Source organism: Medicago truncatula, chromosome 8 (genome assembly GCF_003473485.1).
Source record: "Medicago truncatula cultivar Jemalong A17 chromosome 8, MtrunA17r5.0-ANR, whole genome shotgun sequence".
Lineage (NCBI taxonomy): Eukaryota > Viridiplantae > Streptophyta > Magnoliopsida > Fabales > Fabaceae > Medicago > Medicago truncatula.
The window spans coordinates 30,598,178-30,618,072 of record NC_053049.1 but is presented as its reverse complement, the minus strand read 5'-3'; the positions used below and the strand labels follow the sequence as shown (position 1 = coordinate 30,618,072).

Here is a 19,895-nt window from a genome sequence, read left to right as displayed (position 1 = left end):
ATATTATGATATTAATTAAATATAAATGCTGAAATTGTTAGCTCAACTAGCAGAGCTGAAATTGTTAAGCTGGACGTCGTGTTTGAGGTTCAAACCTTGTTCATTCATTTATGTGTGTGAATTTTCAATGACTATTGCCATTTCATCCATCTACATATAAAAAAAATGAAAATTCAAAATTTATATTTTAAAACTTGTAATGTTTTGCATCGAAGTAAATAATACAACTAATTTAACAATAGTCAAGCGGAAGCAAATTGTCTCATAAGAAAATAGACCCCAAAACTCGAATTCAAATCTTAGAAGTTACCAATTTCGAGGTTGAGTGTCGATAAAATTGTGTTCAATCAATCAAATTGCCCCCATAACTTAAATAGATATTAGTTTGATAATCGATGCAAATGGTCGAAATTTGAATATATCCAGTGCACTTGCAAGAGGTGCCAATTTTTTATTTAAAAAAAAAAAATCAATAGATATTAGTTTGATAATCGATGCAAATGGTCGAAATTTGAATATATCCAGTGCACTTGCAAGAGGTGTCAATTTTTTATTTAAAAAATAAAATCAAATCAAATACACATATAATATTCTCTCTAATATATGCAATTTTTTTTAAATACATCTAATCTAATTTGGACAATGTGCAGATGTTAATGCATTTTGCAAAAATGAGGTTTATATGGAAGTAAAATAATTCCATTTATCCCTGTCCACTCCATTTTATTTTTGCCATGTGTCATACATTTATGGAGTAAACAATGGTAGTAAATTGAGGCATACTAAATGTAGGGAAGCAAAGACATTTTATCTGAGTCAGATTCTCGTATATGTGATTTGGAAATTGGAACTATTCTATTTTAAGACCTTGACCCTAAGGTTAGGGATAATATGGTTTAATCATGTTTACTTTTTCCCTTACCCTTTAAAAAGTCACACTTGGAAGCTACATCATAAAAACATGCTAACGGTTTTCTTTCTTTGCTTCTCATAACTCCCTACGTTCTCTCTTTAAACTAGCTCTCATTTCTGGTTCTCTCATTTCTCAACAAGCTCCAAATTCTGGTTCTCTCATTTCTCTACATTACTCTCTCACACACATATTTATGTATATACATCTATAAATGCATATATGCATGCTAAATTATTGTTATAGTTTCTGTAGCACTGACACTTCTAATCAAAGACGTATATGAGTAAAAACTTCAATTAATTCAATTTTTAAATTATTACCATCGACATATCTATGTCTGATATCATTGTTTGCGTCGGTGCTTTATAGGTTATATAGTTATGTAACACATGCATGTATTGTCACAATTTCATGCAATTGTGGATCACATGGCCTGGTGTCATGATCTTTAACCAAGCAATGATAGGATTTGAAAATATTACTATATTATGAGTTAATGTTACAAGTTTGTTTGTTGATGTGTGTATTGTTACTGGCAGATAATTACCATTAGATGCCAGCAAGTGACAACGTTGCAATGGAAAATGAGACACATGATAATAATGTGAACAAACAGCTTTCTGATGATGAAGGAAGTGTTCAAACAGTAAAGGCTAGCACCATTGATGAGCTTCACTCACTGCAGAAGAAGAAAAATACCACTCCCTCCGGATCTCAGGCCGACTTATCTACTCTTCCCGATGACAATCCTCAAAAACAACAACTCCAATCTATCAGGTATTTGTTTGGATCTTTCGTAGTAGCTGCACGATGAAGTGCAACTGTTGCGAAGGATCCAAGTATATATGTATTGTTACATTAGAAGTGACCATTGCATTTATGTGTTTAACAAATGTTCATGTATTTGTATTTTCTTTACTTATGATAAATATGGTGACATGATTGGATTTCATTTTCATTATACAATACAATTTTATTTCTTAATTAATCACCTCAAAAATGGAAACAAGGTGATGAATAAACCATTTCCTCCTATTGTTTTTCTTCACGTCCTTTCCCTCGCTTTTAGGATCTGGCAATGTGAGGTGTAATTTTTGTTAACAAAGAAAACGTGTTTTTAACAAGTTTAGTGTCTTTTATTTTTCTATAATATTTGGTAGGTATTATTACTTGCTGGTATTAGGAAAAAACTATTCTCATGTTTCTCTTGTCCAAAATAACAAAATAATTTGACCTAGCCAAAACATAATTATCTGACGAAAATTATGGGAAGGAAGAACACGTGAAAGTAATAAGATTCTGGACAAAAACTATTTGGATTTCAAACTATTTTTTGTAAACAAAAACGGGTCCTGCTAACTTGTGTCTTTAGGACACATGTTAAGGATTCCATAAATAGTAATATTTATTACAAAACATTAATTTTCAACCTCTAAAAACAATTTCCTAGACAAAATTTTTACTTTGTGTTCCTTAACATGTACCCTAAGGGCACATATTAGCAATTCCTAACAAAAAATTATGGGAAGAAAGAACACATGAAAGTAATCACATTTTTGGGATCAAACATTAAACAAAAAATTTTCAAACAAGAAAAAAAATAATAAGAGTGGTGATACGACCACCATAGAGGACAACGGACATACACATCTTCTACCATCCCACACAAATGTGATACGTGGCCATGTGCCCTTCTCCATCCAACCTAACACTCTCTTTCACATGAACAAAATTACTAAAATGTCCTTTCGCATGACATGTACAATAGGGGTAGGAAAAAAAGGGTGTCAACATAATGAAACAAAGATATGGATGTCAACTGGGCGAGAGTTGGGAGTACTTTCTCGCTCCCATCCCCCGTATTATTTACCTCCTCGCTCTCCACCCTAGGAAGTTTTTCTTCTCTTTCCTTGCGGATATCTTGGATAGTGTTTAATGAAAAAAATAGTTAATAATAAACTGAAATTAAAACATATAAGTTATTATCAAGATGTATTATAAGAAAAATATTGTCTCCCTACATTTTAAGCAAATAATAATGAAATGATTAATGACATAAATGAATTTGTTGAAACAGTGCATCTCTAGCATCATTTGCAAGAGAAACTGGACCAAAAGTAGTGAAGGGAGATCCAGCTAGCAGGTTGGAAACACAAAGGGTTGCTCATGTTCCTCATCAACGTATCACACCCACCATTGCTGTTAGTGACAGTTCCCTCAAGTTTACTCATGTTCTCTACAATCTCTCTCCTGCAGGTTCTCTTTTACTCTTTCTTTTCATTCATTTTTTCTATGTACTTTATGGAAAGGAGTTGATCAATTATCATGACATCTTCATAAAAGTCAATGAATACATTTAAAAAATAAATAAAATAAAAGTCAATGAATAGTATATTCTGAATTAATTTCACTTAATAAGAACTTGTATAAATCAGTTTATTTTGAAGAATAGAGTTTTATTTAAAAATTACTATTATTTTTTTTAAGGGAAAAATTAATATTTTGTTAGTCATGTTTTCTCTAACAAATATATGTCCAAAACAATTGATCAGTGTGCATAGTCAACATCAGATTATACTGTGGATCACCTTGATAGATGGTCTACAATGTATGTCGACACTTTAAAAAGTAGAAGTTCACAATCATACTTATCTTTATACAAGTGAGATAGTGACTTGATATTTGACAAAATCAAAAGAAAATGAGAGTTTGTTGAGTTGAGTCACTCATTTTTTTTTTAAAAATTGACAACAATTATGTTACCACGTCACTCGTTAGAATGATGCTGATCATGAACTTCTTCTTCCAAAATATACCTTGAGTACATTTTAAGTGTTAGTCTATGGTGGACACCTATCAAAATGATGTACCGTAGAATTTGCCTTAAGCGTAAAATCTATTTATCAACTAGTGAGAAAATGATGATGGATATTAGCAAAACTATTAGTAAATGTGAAAGGATGTTGCAGAACTTTATGAGCAAGCGATAAAGTATGAGAAAGGATCGTTCATAACTTCAACCGGAGCATTGGCTACACTTTCGGGGGCCAAGACCGGACGGTGTCCAAGAGATAAGCGTGTCGTCAAGGATGATCTCACTGAGAATGAGCTTTGGTGGGGAAAGTAAGTATCTTATATTTAATGTGCACCATATATAATTATGTTATGTATATTCTTTTTCATATTAAAGACTAACTTGAAATTTAGTTAAGAGACTCCGAGAGCAATTTTATCTAATATTAATACAAGTCCGTGTTATATTTTGTTTTTTTTTACGTTTTCCCCCCTATTCGATGCTGAAATTATTATTTTACTTTGAAGGGGTTCCCCTAACATCGAGATGGACGAGCACAGTTTCATGGTGAATAGGGAAAGAGCTGTTGATTACTTGAACTCTTTGGACAAGGTCATTTCTCACTTTCTATATGCTCCTTTCTATGTAAAACGAGTCTTCGTATTGGTGCACTTAAGTTTTACTTGTCTTCCAATCAAACTCTAGATTATTAGAGCCATTTTTTTCTAAGTAGAAAGTTAAGACAAATAATGAAACAAAATTAATTAGTCTCTAGTGAATTGCACCTTAAGAATGCATTTATTGTTATATGTCAGCATTACTAAAATGATTCAAAGTTTGTAACAATTAAGACCTATGGTGCCATGTAGGCTAACATTACAGAATCATATTACACAATAGACTAAAAATGTAATTGAGACTGAATTTAAAATAGATAGAATTCTTAAACTATATAATTGAATTTTCAGGTTTTTGTGAATGATCAATTCTTGAACTGGGATCCAGAGAACAGAATCAAAGTCAGGATTGTCTCTGCCAGAGCTTATCATTCACTCTTTATGCATAACATGTAAGCTATTATAAGTTAAGCTAAAGAATAATTTTTCTTCAGACAAACTACAATTTTTAGTTCCATTTTTAAATCCGTATACAGACCAGTTTTCATGTACAACGCAGGTGCATTCGACCTACTCCTAAAGAGCTTGAGAATTTTGGCACACCAGATTTCACTATTTATAATGCAGGAAGGTTTCCATGTAATCGTTATACACATTACATGACATCTTCAACCAGTGTTGATCTTAATCTTTCAAGGAAGGAAATGGTCATTCTTGGAACACAATATGCTGGTGAAATGAAGAAGGGTCTTTTTAGTGTCATGCATTATCTCATGCCTAAGCGTCAAATCCTTTCCTTACACTCTGGCAGCAATATGGGCAAAGATGGTGATGTTGCTCTCTTCTTTGGACTCTCAGGTATATAGTATCTATATCTTCCTCCAACTCATCATACTATCCTTTTACTTTGAAAGCCTATAAGTATTTCTCCATTAGATACCATATTGGTTGATAACGGTTGAAAGCGTTATCATGGTTAAATGAAAGTGTCATGCGACTCTCATTTACCTTTTCTTTTTAAAATCATGTATGTTAGGTACCGGAAAAACTACTCTTTCAACGGATCATAATAGGTACTTGATTGGAGATGATGAGCACTGCTGGAGCGAAAATGGTGTCTCAAACATTGAAGGTGGTTGCTATGCAAAGTGCATTGATCTCTCTAGGGAGAAAGAGCCTGATATCTGGAATGCAATCAAGTTTGGTACAGGTATTATTCTATTAATCTAAATCTACTTTAATATCGATCTTCATCTTTAGTTACCTCTTATGAGAAATATGCATTTTGATATGTTTTTCATCACTTGCTTTATCAGTTGTGGAGAATGTTGTTTTTGATGAGCATTTTCGAGTTGTTGATTATACAGACAAATCAGTTACTGGTAAGTAATGACTTTATTTTTAGTTATTCACTAAATAAGTGTGAGACCTACCGTGATTTTTAGAAGCTCTAATGTCTAACTTGTGATCCACTGTGAATTTCCACCATGATCAACTTAATAGTCACAGTTAAGTTCCCTAGGGACGTGAGAAACACTATTGAAATGTGTTTTCAAATATATTCTTAGAGCATGTTTGGATTCACTTTTGAGAGAGTAAAAAGTGATTCTGAAGACTTCATAACTTGATTTTGCCTCCGAAAATGGTTTTAATTTGAAGTTAGGATTGTAGCTTTTGCCTCAAAACTTTCCAGCCTTAAGTTTTATCGTTCAACTCACTTTCACATGTATGTATCTAAATGTGATTTTTTTTTTCACCTAAAACTAGCTACGATCAGATGAATAATAGCAGTGGTTTATACCAAAATAAAAATGTAAGCCATGTGTATATGATGGTGAATTTAGTCAACTTTATCGTTTATTGTCTAAGTGAGTGTTTGATTATATGGTAGCGAAACTTGATTTTGATTGAATTGATTTTTGTATTGCAGAAAATACTCGTGCAGCTTATCCAATTGAGTACATTCCTAACGCAAAGTTACCATGTGTTGGTCCTCACCCAAAGAATGTCATACTTTTGGCATGTGATGCATTTGGTGTGCTTCCACCTGTTAGTAAGCTAAGCTTGTCACAGACAATGTATCATTTCATCAGTGGATATACAGCTTTGGTAATGTCTAACTTACTAACTTGCCACTCTACTATATATTATCTTGAAAATATCTATGAAACACCGACACAAACATCGGACACAACACCTGCGCAGATAGGTAGACACTATGGTTATAATTTGAAAAAACAAATGTGATTACGTATAATCATATGTGTCAGTGTGGTAAAGTGTCGGTCCTACATAAGGTAATATTGATTTTGTATGTGTCTGTAATAAATTCTTTTATGGATCATACACTGAAGGTGGCTGGCACAGAAGAGGGTATAAAGGAGCCACAAGCAACATTTTCGGCTTGTTTTGGAGCAGCATTCATAATGCTACATCCTACAAAGTATGCAGCCATGCTTGCTGAAAAAATGCAAAATCATGGTGCTACTGGATGGCTTGTTAACACTGGTTGGTCTGGTGGAAGGTATGCGTTTTTAGTTATGAATGTGATCATTAAAATGTTGACTTTTTTTCTCTCTTATAGAATCTGAAGTTAACTTGGTTCATGTTTTTGTCAAACTGCAGCTATGGTAGCGGAAATCGCATTAAACTTGGCTATACAAGAAAAATTATTGATGCTATTCATTCAGGAAGCCTCTTGAATGTTCAGTACAAGAAGACTGAGATTTTCGGGCTTGAGATCCCTACTGAAGTGGAAGGAGTCCCCTCAGAAATTCTTGACCCCCAGAACACGGTTAGTTCCTCTTGAACTCTATCAGGGTTTTAAATAGCAACCAGTGTAAAATCATAGTCAAATGTGGCTAATGCTGCCTCAATTGCATTCATGTTATGGTTTTGACACCAACCAGATCACGATTTCGGAGCTTTATTTAAAACCTTGCTCCCAAAACCTATTCAATATTCAGTCATATCCATTTTTAAAGTCTCTTAAGCATTGGATATTTTGTTTCATTGCAGTGGTCAGACAAGAACGCATACTTTGAGACACTATTGAAGTTGGCTGGATTATTCAAGAAGAACTTTGAAACCTTCACTAACTATACGATTGGAGGTGACAACAAATTGACAGAAGATATTCTTGCAGCTGGTCCAATCTTTTGATGCTTAGGAAACTGAGTCACTCCTTCCTACCACACTCTTCCTCTCTTGCATCAAATGTCTTTTGATTTTGCATTTGTTGATTGATTGATTTATTGATTGAAAAAAAGGCGATATATAAGTACAAGATCGCGATCATGCCTGAAAACTTAGAAGAAAGTTAATGTCTTTTTATTGCTATTGCAAATGAATTTTTGTTGTCTGTTTGTTTTTGGTTTGGCAGAAAAGTTGAGAGGGATATTAAAAGTCAGGGCTTGCTATAAAATGTTTGGAAGCAATATCTATCTATCTATCTTTTCAGCAGTTATTTCTAACTGATTTTTATTAACTTAGATTTGTCAATGATCTTTGAGACTTTCATGTATTTTACGGTTTATTTTAGGTTCATTGTAGAAACCTTGCAAATATAAAAGAGAAACTGTAACACAATTAGTCTTTGGAATAATTCATATTTGATAAGACTAAACTAGAAAAATAACAGCAGAGTATTAGAATAATTCATATTTTACACCCTCACATCAAACACATTCAATCTTCAAATTTCAACACTTAATCACCTTTCATTTCAGAAATCAGCACCTATGCTTATACATGATTACAAACACTCCTAACAACTTAAACTCTTACCTAAGGATAACCTCAAGCACTTTTAAATATCACCTCAATGATTGAAATTATCTTGATCTCAGCATCCTTTAGATCCCATTGATTTGCTCATATATAAGATTTTCTTGTGTATGGAAATTGCCCATATATAAGAATTATGCGACCACAAGTATTATAGTTTAGTATTATACTCTTTTAGCACAAGCCACCAACCTCTCAATACCAATTCCTTAATCTTCTTCTAGTTTAGTATTTCAGCATTTAGCATGTACTGGTGCTGTCATCAGCACCTGTCAGCTGTACTATGTTACACAAGGATGCTCTCAGCCGTACGTACATATCCTTAGTCTCACTAGTCAAAAAGTCTCACCCGAGTCTTCAATCTACATGAGGATTACCTTGTGTGACAACACACCTCATAAAGCAATGGGAAGAAGAAAAAAAAAAGCACTTCTTCAGCATTACACCTTCAAAACATGTTCCCATATTTCCAAACCAGTCCTGAGACTACATATACCTATTTTCCTGAAAACTCTAACTCCAAAATACATTGTCGCCTCCGCTTCATTTTCAGCACAAACTTAACATGCACTTGCCCAAACACCTTTCTGTCAGTGCAGTTCAACCAGTTATTGGTTGTTACTTGCAGTTGTTGTTAGTTCGTTTTGTCATCACGGAAAAAAAATACTTTATTCATCGCGTTTAAGCATATTTCTAATTGCTTAGACCTAATTTTTGTGGTTGCCAACTTTGCTACAAAGTGCTCGAGTCATCGTGGCTCGTTCTGGTGATTATAGTGTTTGCATATCTCACTCAATGAGATCTTGGATTTTAGATTCTAGTGTTTCTCATCCAACTCCTTCACTTGTCTCTAATTTGTTAGCTTCAATAACATCTCACTATATTAGAACTTCCTATGTCAATTCTCAGAACAAAGTTGATATCTTTACTAAATCACTACAAGGTCTTCAGATAACTTATATGGTCGACATGATAGATACTTATGATATATATGCTCCACCTTGAGGAGAATACTGAGATATTGTTATTGATTGTAATCAAATTTTATAGGACCACAATTGCATTTAAATTATACCCTTCATGCATATAAATACTTCTACAATCCTTGCTATTAGAAAGAGAGAAATATTCAGATTGAAGTGTTATACTCCAATTAGATTTGTGCCTGTTTGGTGTAGCGGTTGAGTTGATGCAGCCGTGCGGTGAAAGAGAAGCTAGAGTTTCCAGCTTCATAAAATCACGGTAAAAGAAGACTTGGGATGCGAGAATTGCAATTCTACTGCGGAACCAAACATTGCATTAGGATCTGAATATCATAACTCTTAAGAGCCATTCTTTAAATAGAATTCTTTATAAATAGGGCAAAAACTTTATCTAGCTTGATGGTAACTGATTCTATTCTATACAATAAAAATAAAAGACTGCTCAGCGAATGTATTTCCAAGCCTGATGCGTGATTTCATCATTTATGAAGGGATGCAAAGACCACATTTGGCAGTAGTTTTCCAGTTCTTCCGTTGACATGTTCAAATCTAAAGCAAAGACAATCCTTTCCTGTAAAAAAATGGAAAATTTTAAGAGTTCTTCATTCGACTGACACTAGAGTTACATACAGATTTTTTTCATTAGTTTTACCTGCATCAAATAATCTTCTTGGACCATTTCGTATATGCCAACCATAAGGAAAGCTAAACTTGTATAATCAGTTTTTTCCTTACTATTTGTAGCTGAGACATCAGTACTTCCAGAATGACTGCAAGCAGCATTTTTGTCCTGAGTAAGAAGCAATTGCTAATCTAGTGAGCTAGAAATCCATAACTTCCACCGTTACATTTATATCAAAAAGCATGTATATGATGCACAAATCTAGTAGAGGTGTATAACTTCCCAACCAATTGCTAATTTAGAGATGCATTTTTATTCAAATACATTTTGACAATCTTGACATGTCTCTATTAGTATAAAGCTTTGAATCAGATAGTGCATGCAAAAAAGAAAGAAATTGTATAAGAAATACTCTCAATTCAAGAATTAATAGTATTACCACATTATTATCGATTCGTAGCTCATTCAATTTAACATCAATATCAGGATCTGAAAGGGCTGATAACTTTCCATGCATTCTTTGTGAAACATTTGTTACATTGGCCTTTATATCATCAAGTTCATCAAGTACTACCTTCACTGCAAGACATAACCGATCAGTTAATTGTCAAACTACAAGAAAGAAGGCAAGATAACCAAGATGGTTATGGCATAAGATTTACACCCAAACATTATAGACAACACAAAACTTAAAAAAAAAAAGCTGGACTAGCAACTTATTCTTTTTATCTCACTGCAAGAAAGGGGACTTGATTTTGTTAGTAAGAATCTTTACATTAACAATAGCCAGTTTGTCAAACACAACTCAAGTATGTAAAAAAAAATTGTACGGAGATGTCGAAAGGATGTCCTTTAAGGGTTAAGTAATGCAAATTGAAAAAATGAAAAGAAGCATCCTCCAAGTTGGAGTTGCATCTTTATAAATTAGGCTGACAGGTTGTTTTTTTCCAGGCACAAATGTTAAATGTAAGCCATAAAAACGAGCTAAGACAACATAAATAAAGGCATAACAGTTCAAATGGTTACAACAGAAATGTATATTCAACCCCAGTAGCATAAATATGTTTGTGTGTGTGCGTACGCGTGCCCATAGCAGTAAGTAATCAATCATATAAAAAAAGTCATACCTTCTCTTATTAGGTGAAGAAGTCCTTGTTTACACGAGCCCACTTCCATATGCATTTTTTGCCATATTGTAACAATCATATAGTCAGAGAAAAGAAATAGCAAAACAATTAAATTAAATAAGATTAAAAAGGAGTATTAGTTAAACGTCAATATAAGAAATAACATGTTTCGTAATGAAACATGTTACCCCTTCCTCTTAACTACCAACAAATAAGAGTTGTACTTACAATTGGTTGCATTCCGGACAACATCTTTGCGATTCTTACATTCAAAGTTGATATAGGCTTTAAGTCTTTCAGTTTCATTAGCTTTAATGATGCTGTTGACTAATTTGGAATTTTTGTCTATAGCAGGCTTGCGAATAAACTCTGCACGACAAAAGCAAAAAGATAAAACATCATTGAAGAGATCGTATTATTATGATTTTACACAAACTCCTAACATATGCTAAACAAAATTATGAAGAATACCTAATGCTTGTTGAAAGCCAGACAGCAGCTTACTTCCAGCAGTTCCCAATTCATCAATCTTTGTAATCCTATCATAGAGTAGCTGTTGAGAAATATGAAATTATACAGATATATTCTGTGACAACACAAGTACAAAATTATGCTACCCTAGCACTAATTCCCAAAAAACAAAACTTTTATATAAGGATCTCCTTAAGTTAATGAATATCAAGATCTAATTATCTTGAAGCCACTGGGAGAGGGTTACTGGTTAGTGTTTGTATGGTTTGTAGGCCTTAAAAATAAGTTCTTTATTATGTATTTCTACAAAAATACAACATATATAAAGAATTCTAACTATGCATAATATGTTAGTACTTGCAAAAAATAGTACTTTCAAATAATTTATTTCATTATTCATATAGACATGAATTGGATTTAGTATCAGTAGCTACTTAGCTTCCCAAAAAACTATGACTTGAAGCACTGACATGGACACAAACACAACCATGGTGGCACCAGTAATAATGTGAGAAAATAGAAGTGATTGTATGTAATCAAAAGTGTCAGTGTCATCTCGGAGTCCGTCAGTGTGAGATAACCACCAAAAATGCTTTTAATCTGAAGCGTCGGTGTATTCAACCAACATATATTCCAAAGAAATATTTAATTTTAAAGGTACAATAAAGACAAGCATAAAACTTATTTACTTGATAAGCAAATAAAACTACCATATATTACCAATTATTTCAGGAAACAGTCAAAAAAAAAAAAAAAAAGAAAGAAAAATAGGAATACAGTTAGCAATTACTACCCTGTCATGAAATCCCTGAATTTGTTGAAAATTTCTTTCTCAAAGTCAGAAATTGACTTGTTGTCCACGCTTACCATTCTGCATTCTATATGAAAAACTATCTCTCTTAATAAAAGAAGAGAAGATGTTGTGGAAATCCTATTAATGCCCCAGCCTGGTTAATTGACAAATCACCAAAGTAATAATTGACAAATCACCAAAGTAAGGGTAAAATCTCGCTTTAACTTACTTTATTCAACCAAATTACCACAATTAACTAAGATGATGTCATGTAACTACAAATAACTAATAGTTTAGTTCATTTGCTCTTCATAAAGTCATTTCCATTTGATGCCAACTAAATAAATCCGATTTTGGTTGACACTGAAAACGAAAAAAGTTTTCTTTTGTACAAAAAAGATATAATCTAATGTCAGATCTACAATCAATTGGAGGCAAATTTTCAATTTCAAATTTCAAATACTCTTATATTGTCATTCACTATCCTTTCATAATTTAATACTCTCTCATTCTCTCTCTTTCAAAAAAAAAAATCTCTCTCTCATTCTCTCAACTGTCTCTCCTCTCTCATTTTCCTTTTCCTCTTCTCTCTTTGACAACAAGAAGAACACGGCAGGTATAAGAATTCATTTTCCTAATATCATTAATTATTTCATTTGTTGTTGACCTTCATATCATGTATATTTAACAAAAACAGTCCTAACACAATTTTAAAATTATATCAACAACAAAAAAGCAAATATACAAAATATATTCATTTGTAAATAAAAAAAAAACTATGTTTTTAGTTAAACCACAACAAGTAAAGTAATAGCATAAAGTGAATTTTTTTTAGAAAGAAATGAATATTATTTGAGTCATATTACAAGAAAATCTAAGTGAAATTTTTGTTAAATCATAACAAGTAATAACAGTGAATATTGAAAGTGAAAATAAAAATTCTTTTGATTTGCAAATAAAATTTTTATTCATCTGTAAAAAAAAAAAAAAAAAAAATCTGTTCTATCAAAGATTCATTGAAAAAACAGACTTTTTTATCAGTAGCATCGGAACTAAAAAAGATTCATCTACAAAAAAAATTTTACATCTCTAGAAATAAAACAAAATCACATCCAATTTCATATTTGTGTTGTTGTTGTTGCATGTAATGGAAACAAAATATGTAAAGATCTGGACAACATACAAGATTGGGATGAAAACACGTAAGCTCTTTCCCGGCGTGGTGGTCACCGGCGAAGGTTGTCCGTTCCTGATATTTTTAAATGGGTTTTGTAGAGAAGATGGAGGGGACTCTTTTTATGGTGATGGATTTTCAAAAATGAAGATGGTGGAGCAATGTAACGACCGCCGGAGACACACTGAAGGAGGGAGGAGGCGGCGGCTAGGGTTTGTTTGAGAATGAGAGAGTTTTCCAGATTTCTTTGGTGAAGAGAGAGAAAATTAACTTTGAAATAAATATGGTGTGTGTGGAATAAAGTTAAATGACAAAAAATAAAATAAAAAGAAAATTATAAAAAATACTCTATGTTTGTACGAGATAGAAAGGGGTAAAGGGGTATCGACTTTTTTTATTGCAAAATTAGTGTAACATAATAAAAATAAAAATAAATAAATTCTTTAAAAAATATATAAATAATAATAATTTCTTTATCAAATAATAAAAAAATAGTAGTAGTTTATTTAACCTCTAAAAATATAATTTAATAAATGTTATTTTACACACACACACACATATATATATATATATATATATATATATATATATATATATATATATTTAACGACGTATTTTTTTACAAGATCTAAAGACGTGTCGTTACATTAATTAATGAATATTAAAATTTAATTTTTTTTTTTATATTCATAAAAACATAAGGTAAATATATTTCATTATTACATAAAAATAACGGTAAAACATTGATCGTTTGATACATACAACATACCAAAGAGAGTAGTAGAAAAAGAGTGATGTGTATAGATTTGAAGTGAGGCAGTAACAGACGATGTATAAATAGTTTAAGAGACAAGTTTTAAAAAAGATTGACAAAATATATCATACAAGGGTCAACTCATCACTTCAGAATTTTAAAATAATTGTTGTAAACGAGACAAGTTGTCACTTCGCAAAAATTTTAAAAAATTATTATAAAGACATGCTTATATAAATTTTAAAATAAGTATTGAACATATTTTGGTAGTAGTCGGAGTTTGAACCCCGGACCTTGGATATATTATGCATTATCCAAACCAACTGAGCTAAGCTCACGATGACATAAGTATTGAACATATGATTTGTCATCACTGATATATATTATAAAATAATTATTATACACGAGACAAGAGATACACTGATATATATTATTAAACATTATTCTCCTTCCTTCAAAAAAACATTATTCTTTTTTTTTTTTTTCAAACCATAACGTAAGTGAAAAACTAACTTAAAAAAATAATAGAATTATACACAGCATTTGTTATCATGTACAAATTCAAAATAATTATAACACAAAGAGACAAGTGTTAGCCGATATGAATTTTAAGATAATTATTAACCACATGATATATATATATATATATATATATATATATATATATATATATATATATGTATATATATTATAAAATATTTATTATACATGTTGTTATTGTTAAAAAAAACTTTAATAATTATTATTATGGCGAAATTGTCATACAAATCTACTAACATCTAAATCTTCTAACAATATCTAAAAAACGAAGTCCAGCAAAATAAATAAATTATTCTACAGTTATCAGTGGAAATTAGTTATACATGACCATTATCTGTAATTATTATTTTTTTTTTTAAAATTAGAACATAATAAACAAGTTGTCGCTCATATAAATTTCAGAATAATTATTAACCATGTGACATGTCATCACTTATATATATTTTTTTTTTAAGAAAATCACTTATATATATTATAAAATATTTTTTTGAGGGATTATATTGTAAAATATTTATTATACACGAAATAAGTTGTCATTGTTAACTTTAAAAGTTATTATTATACATGGGCGAAGTCGTCACTAATATCTACTTTTGAAGGACTTCGATTATAAATGATTAATCTACAGTTTCAATACTTGTAAAACTTATTTATTAAAAAAATCTCAAATCCAAACCAGATCTGATACATATAGTCACTTATGGTGTTGTTTTTGTTGTTGCATGCATAAAGTTGAGAAGAAATTACACAGATCTGATACTTATCTTTTAGTGTCTCTTATGTTGTTTTTGTTGTTGTTGTTGCATGTATGAAGTTTGAGAAAAAATTGCACTCCATTGATGTAGTAGATGCAGATGAAGAAGTATTGTGCATATATTTAGGTGCTATAGTGACAATTTCAGTTAATAGGCAGTCAAAAACATGGTATGAACTCTAAAGCATCCTAAACATTTGAGTTTTGTACTGATTGATGGGGTCAAACGTGGTAAAAATTTACAATGAAACAACGAAAGTGTTAGACAACACATATCTCAAAATTACTAATTTTCAAGATTCCTCCTTTTGCAAATATAATTTGATAGAAAGATAGAGGAGAAAGAGAGCTTCAATAGTATGCATTTCGTTTGGAAAAAGAAGGCTGGTCGGAGTGGTTAGTCGCCAGAAATAGGGTGGCAGCGGCTAGGGTTTCTAATGCGGGTGGAGAACACTTGAATGAGAGAGAGAGAGAGAGAGAGAGAGAGAGTGAGAGAGAGAGAGAATGAGAAGCTGAAATGAATATTTGGTTTATGATTTTCTTTGTTTTAGTGTTATAATTTGGGCTATTGGCTATTAATGGACCGAAATTTAAAGAAGTCCGTCCTATTTTCTTTTAACTCATTTAAAAACAAAACTTTTTTATCTCAATATTTTTTTTGAAAGTTCCTTTTAAAATTTTGACAAAAAAATAAATAAAAATTCTCTTTCAAATATATGGTATACGAGAGAGAGAGAGAGAGAGAGAGAGAGAGAGAGAGAGAGAGAGAGAGAGAGAGAGAGAGAGAGAGAGAGAGAGAGAGAGAGAGAGAGAGAGAGAGAGAGAGAGAGAGAGAGAGAGGTCGTTATCTTCTCTTTCAAAATTAATACCACTCAATTAATTTTTATTATATATTATTTAAAAATATTAAAATTATAAAAATAATATATTTAACTATTTAAATTTCAAAATTATTTTTCTCAAAAAAAAATTAATATTAAAACTATGGTTATACATGTGACTATTCACCAATATTTTTGCTCATGCTAGTTATTGATAAAAAATTTAAAACTATGGTCATACTTGTGAATATTCACCAATAATATAATTTTAAAACAAATATTATACATAGAAGAAGTTGTCATTGTTGAAAATTTAAAATAATTATTATATAATGGACAAGTCGTCACAAATAAAAATATAGAAATAATTATCATCACCGTTAAACACATACACGGGATTGTATTGATTAAATGTTCAAAATAAATACTAAGCTACATATTATAAAATAATTATTATACATGAGTCAGGTTGTTTTTGATAAAATAAAATAAAATAGTTATAACACAAAAGACAAATCGACGTTGATATAAATTTTAAAATCTTTATTTCACACTTGATAAGTGTTCAATGTTCAAATTTAATAATTATTTAACACAGGTCAAATCGACACTGATAAATTTTTTAGCATAATTGTTATAGACAATATAAGTTTTTTTTTTAAGGATTATAGACAATGTCACTGTTGAAAATTTAAAAATCTATTATTATACACATGAGATGTTGTCAATAACATAAAATTAAAATAATTATAACGTACAATACAAGTCAACAATTATATAAATTTTAAACTAACTATTCTATATAGGACAAGTCGTCAGGGATACAAATTTTTAAATAAATATTATACATAGGTAGAATTGTTCATGGTAAAAATTAAAAATAATTATTATGCACAGTACAAGTCGTAATATATATAGTCAAAATATCATTGATATGTGAGACGTGTGAGGATTTCGGAATTTGAATAATAGAAAGAGAGTGATAATGTGTATAGAGTTGAAGTGTGGTAGTAGTGTGTGTGGTGTGGCGGAAATTTTTGAAAACTATCACAAAAATAAATTTACAATTAATTAATAAATGTACAGAATAAGTTGTCATTGACTAACTAACTTTTATACACATAACCAATTGTTATTTATAAAAGACTGGTCTTGCTAAAACGTTCATGCTATTTATAATATCACCTCACTTCAAATCTATAATGATATCGAATCCTCATAAACTAATATGCACGGGATAAATGAACATTGACTAAACTTTGAGAAAAATAAAATAAAATACACGAGATAAATTATCATTGACTAAACTAACCTTGATTTACACAATAAGTTGTCCTTTATAAAAACTGTTCATGCTAAAACATTTAAATTATTTATAACATCATCACCTCAATTCAATTCTACAACGATATTAAACACTTATCAACTAAAATGCACAGGATAAACAGAGATTGAATAAAATTTCGTAGAAAACTGAAATGCATCGGATAAGTGGTCATTGACGAAAATTTCAAAAGTAACATAAATGCACGAGAGAAGTTGTCGCTAACTAAACTAACTTTGATAAACAATATTTAGAAGAAATTGGTTTTGCTAAAATGTTCCTGTTGTTTATGATGCCACCTCACTTCAATTCTATAATGATATTGAACCCTCATAAACTAAAATGCACGGGAGAAACGAACATTGACTAAACTTTCAGAAAAAAATAAAATATACGGGATAAATTATCATTGACTAAGCTAACATTTATTTACACGATAAGTTGTCCTGTATAAAAATTGTTCCTGTTAAAACGTTTAAATTATTTATAACATCATCACCTCAATTCAATTCTACAACGATATTGCACACTTATCAACTTAAATGCACAGGATAAACAGAGATTGAATAAAATTTCGTAGATAACTGAAATGCATCGGATAAGTGGTCATTGACTAAAATTTCAAAAGTAACATAAATGCACGAGATAAGCTGTCGCTAACTAAACAAACTATGATAACCGATATTTATAAAAAAATTGGTTTTGCTAAAATGTTCCTGTTGTTTATAATGTCACCTCACTTCGATTCTATAATTGATATTGACCCCTCATAAACTAAAATGCACGGGATAAATGAACATTGACTAAACTTTGAGAAAAATAAAATAAAATACACGGGATAAATTATCATTGACTAAACTAACCTTGATTTACACAATAAGTTGTCCTTTATAAAAACTGTTCATGCTAAAACATTTAAATTATTTATAACATCATCACCTCAATTCAATTCTACAACGATATTGAACACTTATCAACTAAAATGCACAGGATAAACAGAGATTGAATAAAATTTCGTAGAAAACTGAAATGCATCGGATAAGTGGTCATTGACTAAAATTTCAAAAGTAACATAAATGCACGAGACAAACTAAACTAACTTTGATAAACGATATTTATAAAAAATTGGTTTTGCTAAAATGTTTCATGTCACCTCACTTCAATTCTATAATGATATTGAACCCTCGTAAACTAAAATCCACGAGATAAATGAACATTGACTAATCTTTCAGAAAAATAAAATAAAATACACAATATATATTATCATCGACTAAACTAACTTTGATTTACACAACAAGTTGTCCTTTATAAAAATTGTTCATGCTAAAATATTTAAACTATTTATAATATCATCACCTCAATTCAATTATAAAATGATGTTAAACTATTTATAATATTACATGACAAGTTGTAATTTTTTTTTTGAGCAAAAGTTGTAATATTATAATAAACTGTTGGATATTATTTTTAATATCTATAAAGACTTAAAATATACACACAATATCTCATTTTCCATTATATTCAAATATTATAACACTGTTTACGTTTCAAGTTTAACAAATTTAAATAAACTTATGTTATGTAAAAATTGTATTATATTTTAATGTACATTATCATATTCTGGAAAATGTAACAATCATTATAGAGAAATAACTGTCCATCACATGTAAAGAAGTTATATTAACATTTTCAAAACCTAAAAAAAAATATTAGATCAAATTTTTAAATAACAATATATAACAACCATTAAAAAGAAAAATTAGACTGTTTTAAACAACAAACGGTTACTGTACCCGTGCGTTAGCACGGGTATGTTACTAGTTAATAACAAAATAGCTTATTATATGTGAGAAGAGACACTACAAAGTACAAATACCATTCACTATCTTGATTGAGCTCAGTGTTTTCAAAACCGGACCGGAGAATGAAGTAACTGAGTACATTGAAGAAAACAAGTTCATGGCAAGAGAGAGAGAGAGAGAGAGAGAGAGAGAGAGAATACCTGTGACGGCGTGGGCGTTGCTCGAGGGGGAAGCGGTGGCGGGAGGAGTCGCACGACAGAGTGGAACAGTGTTGTATCGCGAGGGAGAGGAGAGAGACGGAAATGAACTAGGTTATCTCATTTTCAAAAACAATGTTTTAAGATTTTTTTTCTATTCACACCCACCCCTTAAAAATCTGATCACATATTCACATTACAAAATAGTCTAACGTGGGTTTAATCTAGTAAAGTACATTAGGACAACTTTAAAACTTGTATGACAGAACAACTTTAAAACTTGTATGATGTTTGATAGATAAAAAACTTGTATGATGTTTGATAGATAAAATAATTATGACGTGGTATTGTGATGTGGTTTAATAAAGGACAAACATTAAAAGTAGAAGTTATACCATTGAGTCAGCCTTTCAATAAACTACA

General features: G+C 30.8%; 2 protein-coding genes across 5 annotated transcripts; one reads left to right on the top strand and one right to left on the bottom strand.

The window, feature by feature from the left end:
* Window positions 1-936: 936 nt before the first annotated feature.
* Window positions 937-7,980, top strand: LOC25501396 (phosphoenolpyruvate carboxykinase (ATP) 1). Its single transcript, XM_013590609.3, has 13 exons — window positions 937-1,065; window positions 1,453-1,690; window positions 2,991-3,169; window positions 3,883-4,036; window positions 4,235-4,319; window positions 4,676-4,776; window positions 4,884-5,182; window positions 5,361-5,534; window positions 5,641-5,706; window positions 6,255-6,433; window positions 6,679-6,848; window positions 6,950-7,118; window positions 7,343-7,980. Exons 2-13 carry the CDS (start codon window positions 1,467-1,469, stop codon window positions 7,484-7,486), a joined length of 1,944 nt encoding a protein of 647 aa, XP_013446063.1. The 5' UTR covers window positions 937-1,065; window positions 1,453-1,466; the 3' UTR covers window positions 7,487-7,980.
* Window positions 7,981-9,370: 1,390 nt separating this feature from the next.
* Window positions 9,371-13,588, bottom strand: LOC25501395 (uncharacterized). 4 transcript variants are annotated; one of them, XM_039829234.1, is made up of 8 exons: window positions 13,290-13,588; window positions 12,107-12,260; window positions 11,314-11,381; window positions 11,071-11,211; window positions 10,843-10,884; window positions 10,155-10,294; window positions 9,746-9,883; window positions 9,371-9,664 (listed from the first exon to the last, which is right to left on the bottom strand). In XM_039829234.1, exons 2-8 carry the CDS (start codon window positions 12,181-12,183, stop codon window positions 9,536-9,538), a joined length of 735 nt encoding a protein of 244 aa, XP_039685168.1. In that variant the 5' UTR covers window positions 12,184-12,260; window positions 13,290-13,588; the 3' UTR covers window positions 9,371-9,535. The 4 variants fall into 4 exon arrangements, with proteins under 4 accessions (XP_039685168.1, XP_039685171.1, XP_039685169.1 ...); XM_039829237.1 differs by having other exon boundaries at window positions 12,107-12,211; XM_039829235.1 differs by having other exon boundaries at window positions 12,107-12,191.
* Between the last annotated feature and the right edge of the window lie 6,307 nt (window positions 13,589-19,895).

Coding starts and splice junctions, on each gene's coding strand:
- LOC25501396 (XM_013590609.3), top strand. CDS start 1,467: ATGCCAGCAAGTGACAACGTTGCAATGGAAAATGAGACACATGATAAT. Junction 4,777..4,883: donor TCACTCTTTATGCATAACAT/GTAAGCTATTAT, acceptor TGTACAACGCAG/GTGCATTCGACCTACTCCTA. Junction 5,707..6,254: donor TACAGACAAATCAGTTACTG/GTAAGTAATGAC, acceptor TTTGTATTGCAG/AAAATACTCGTGCAGCTTAT.
- LOC25501395 (XM_039829234.1), bottom strand. CDS start 12,183: ATGGTAAGCGTGGACAACAAGTCAATTTCTGACTTTGAGAAAGAAATT. Junction 11,382..12,106: donor TTCAGGGATTTCATGACAGG/GTAGTAATTGCT, acceptor ACTCTATGATAG/GATTACAAAGATTGATGAAT. Junction 11,212..11,313: donor TGGCTTTCAACAAGCATTAG/GTATTCTTCATA, acceptor TTTGTCGTGCAG/AGTTTATTCGCAAGCCTGCT.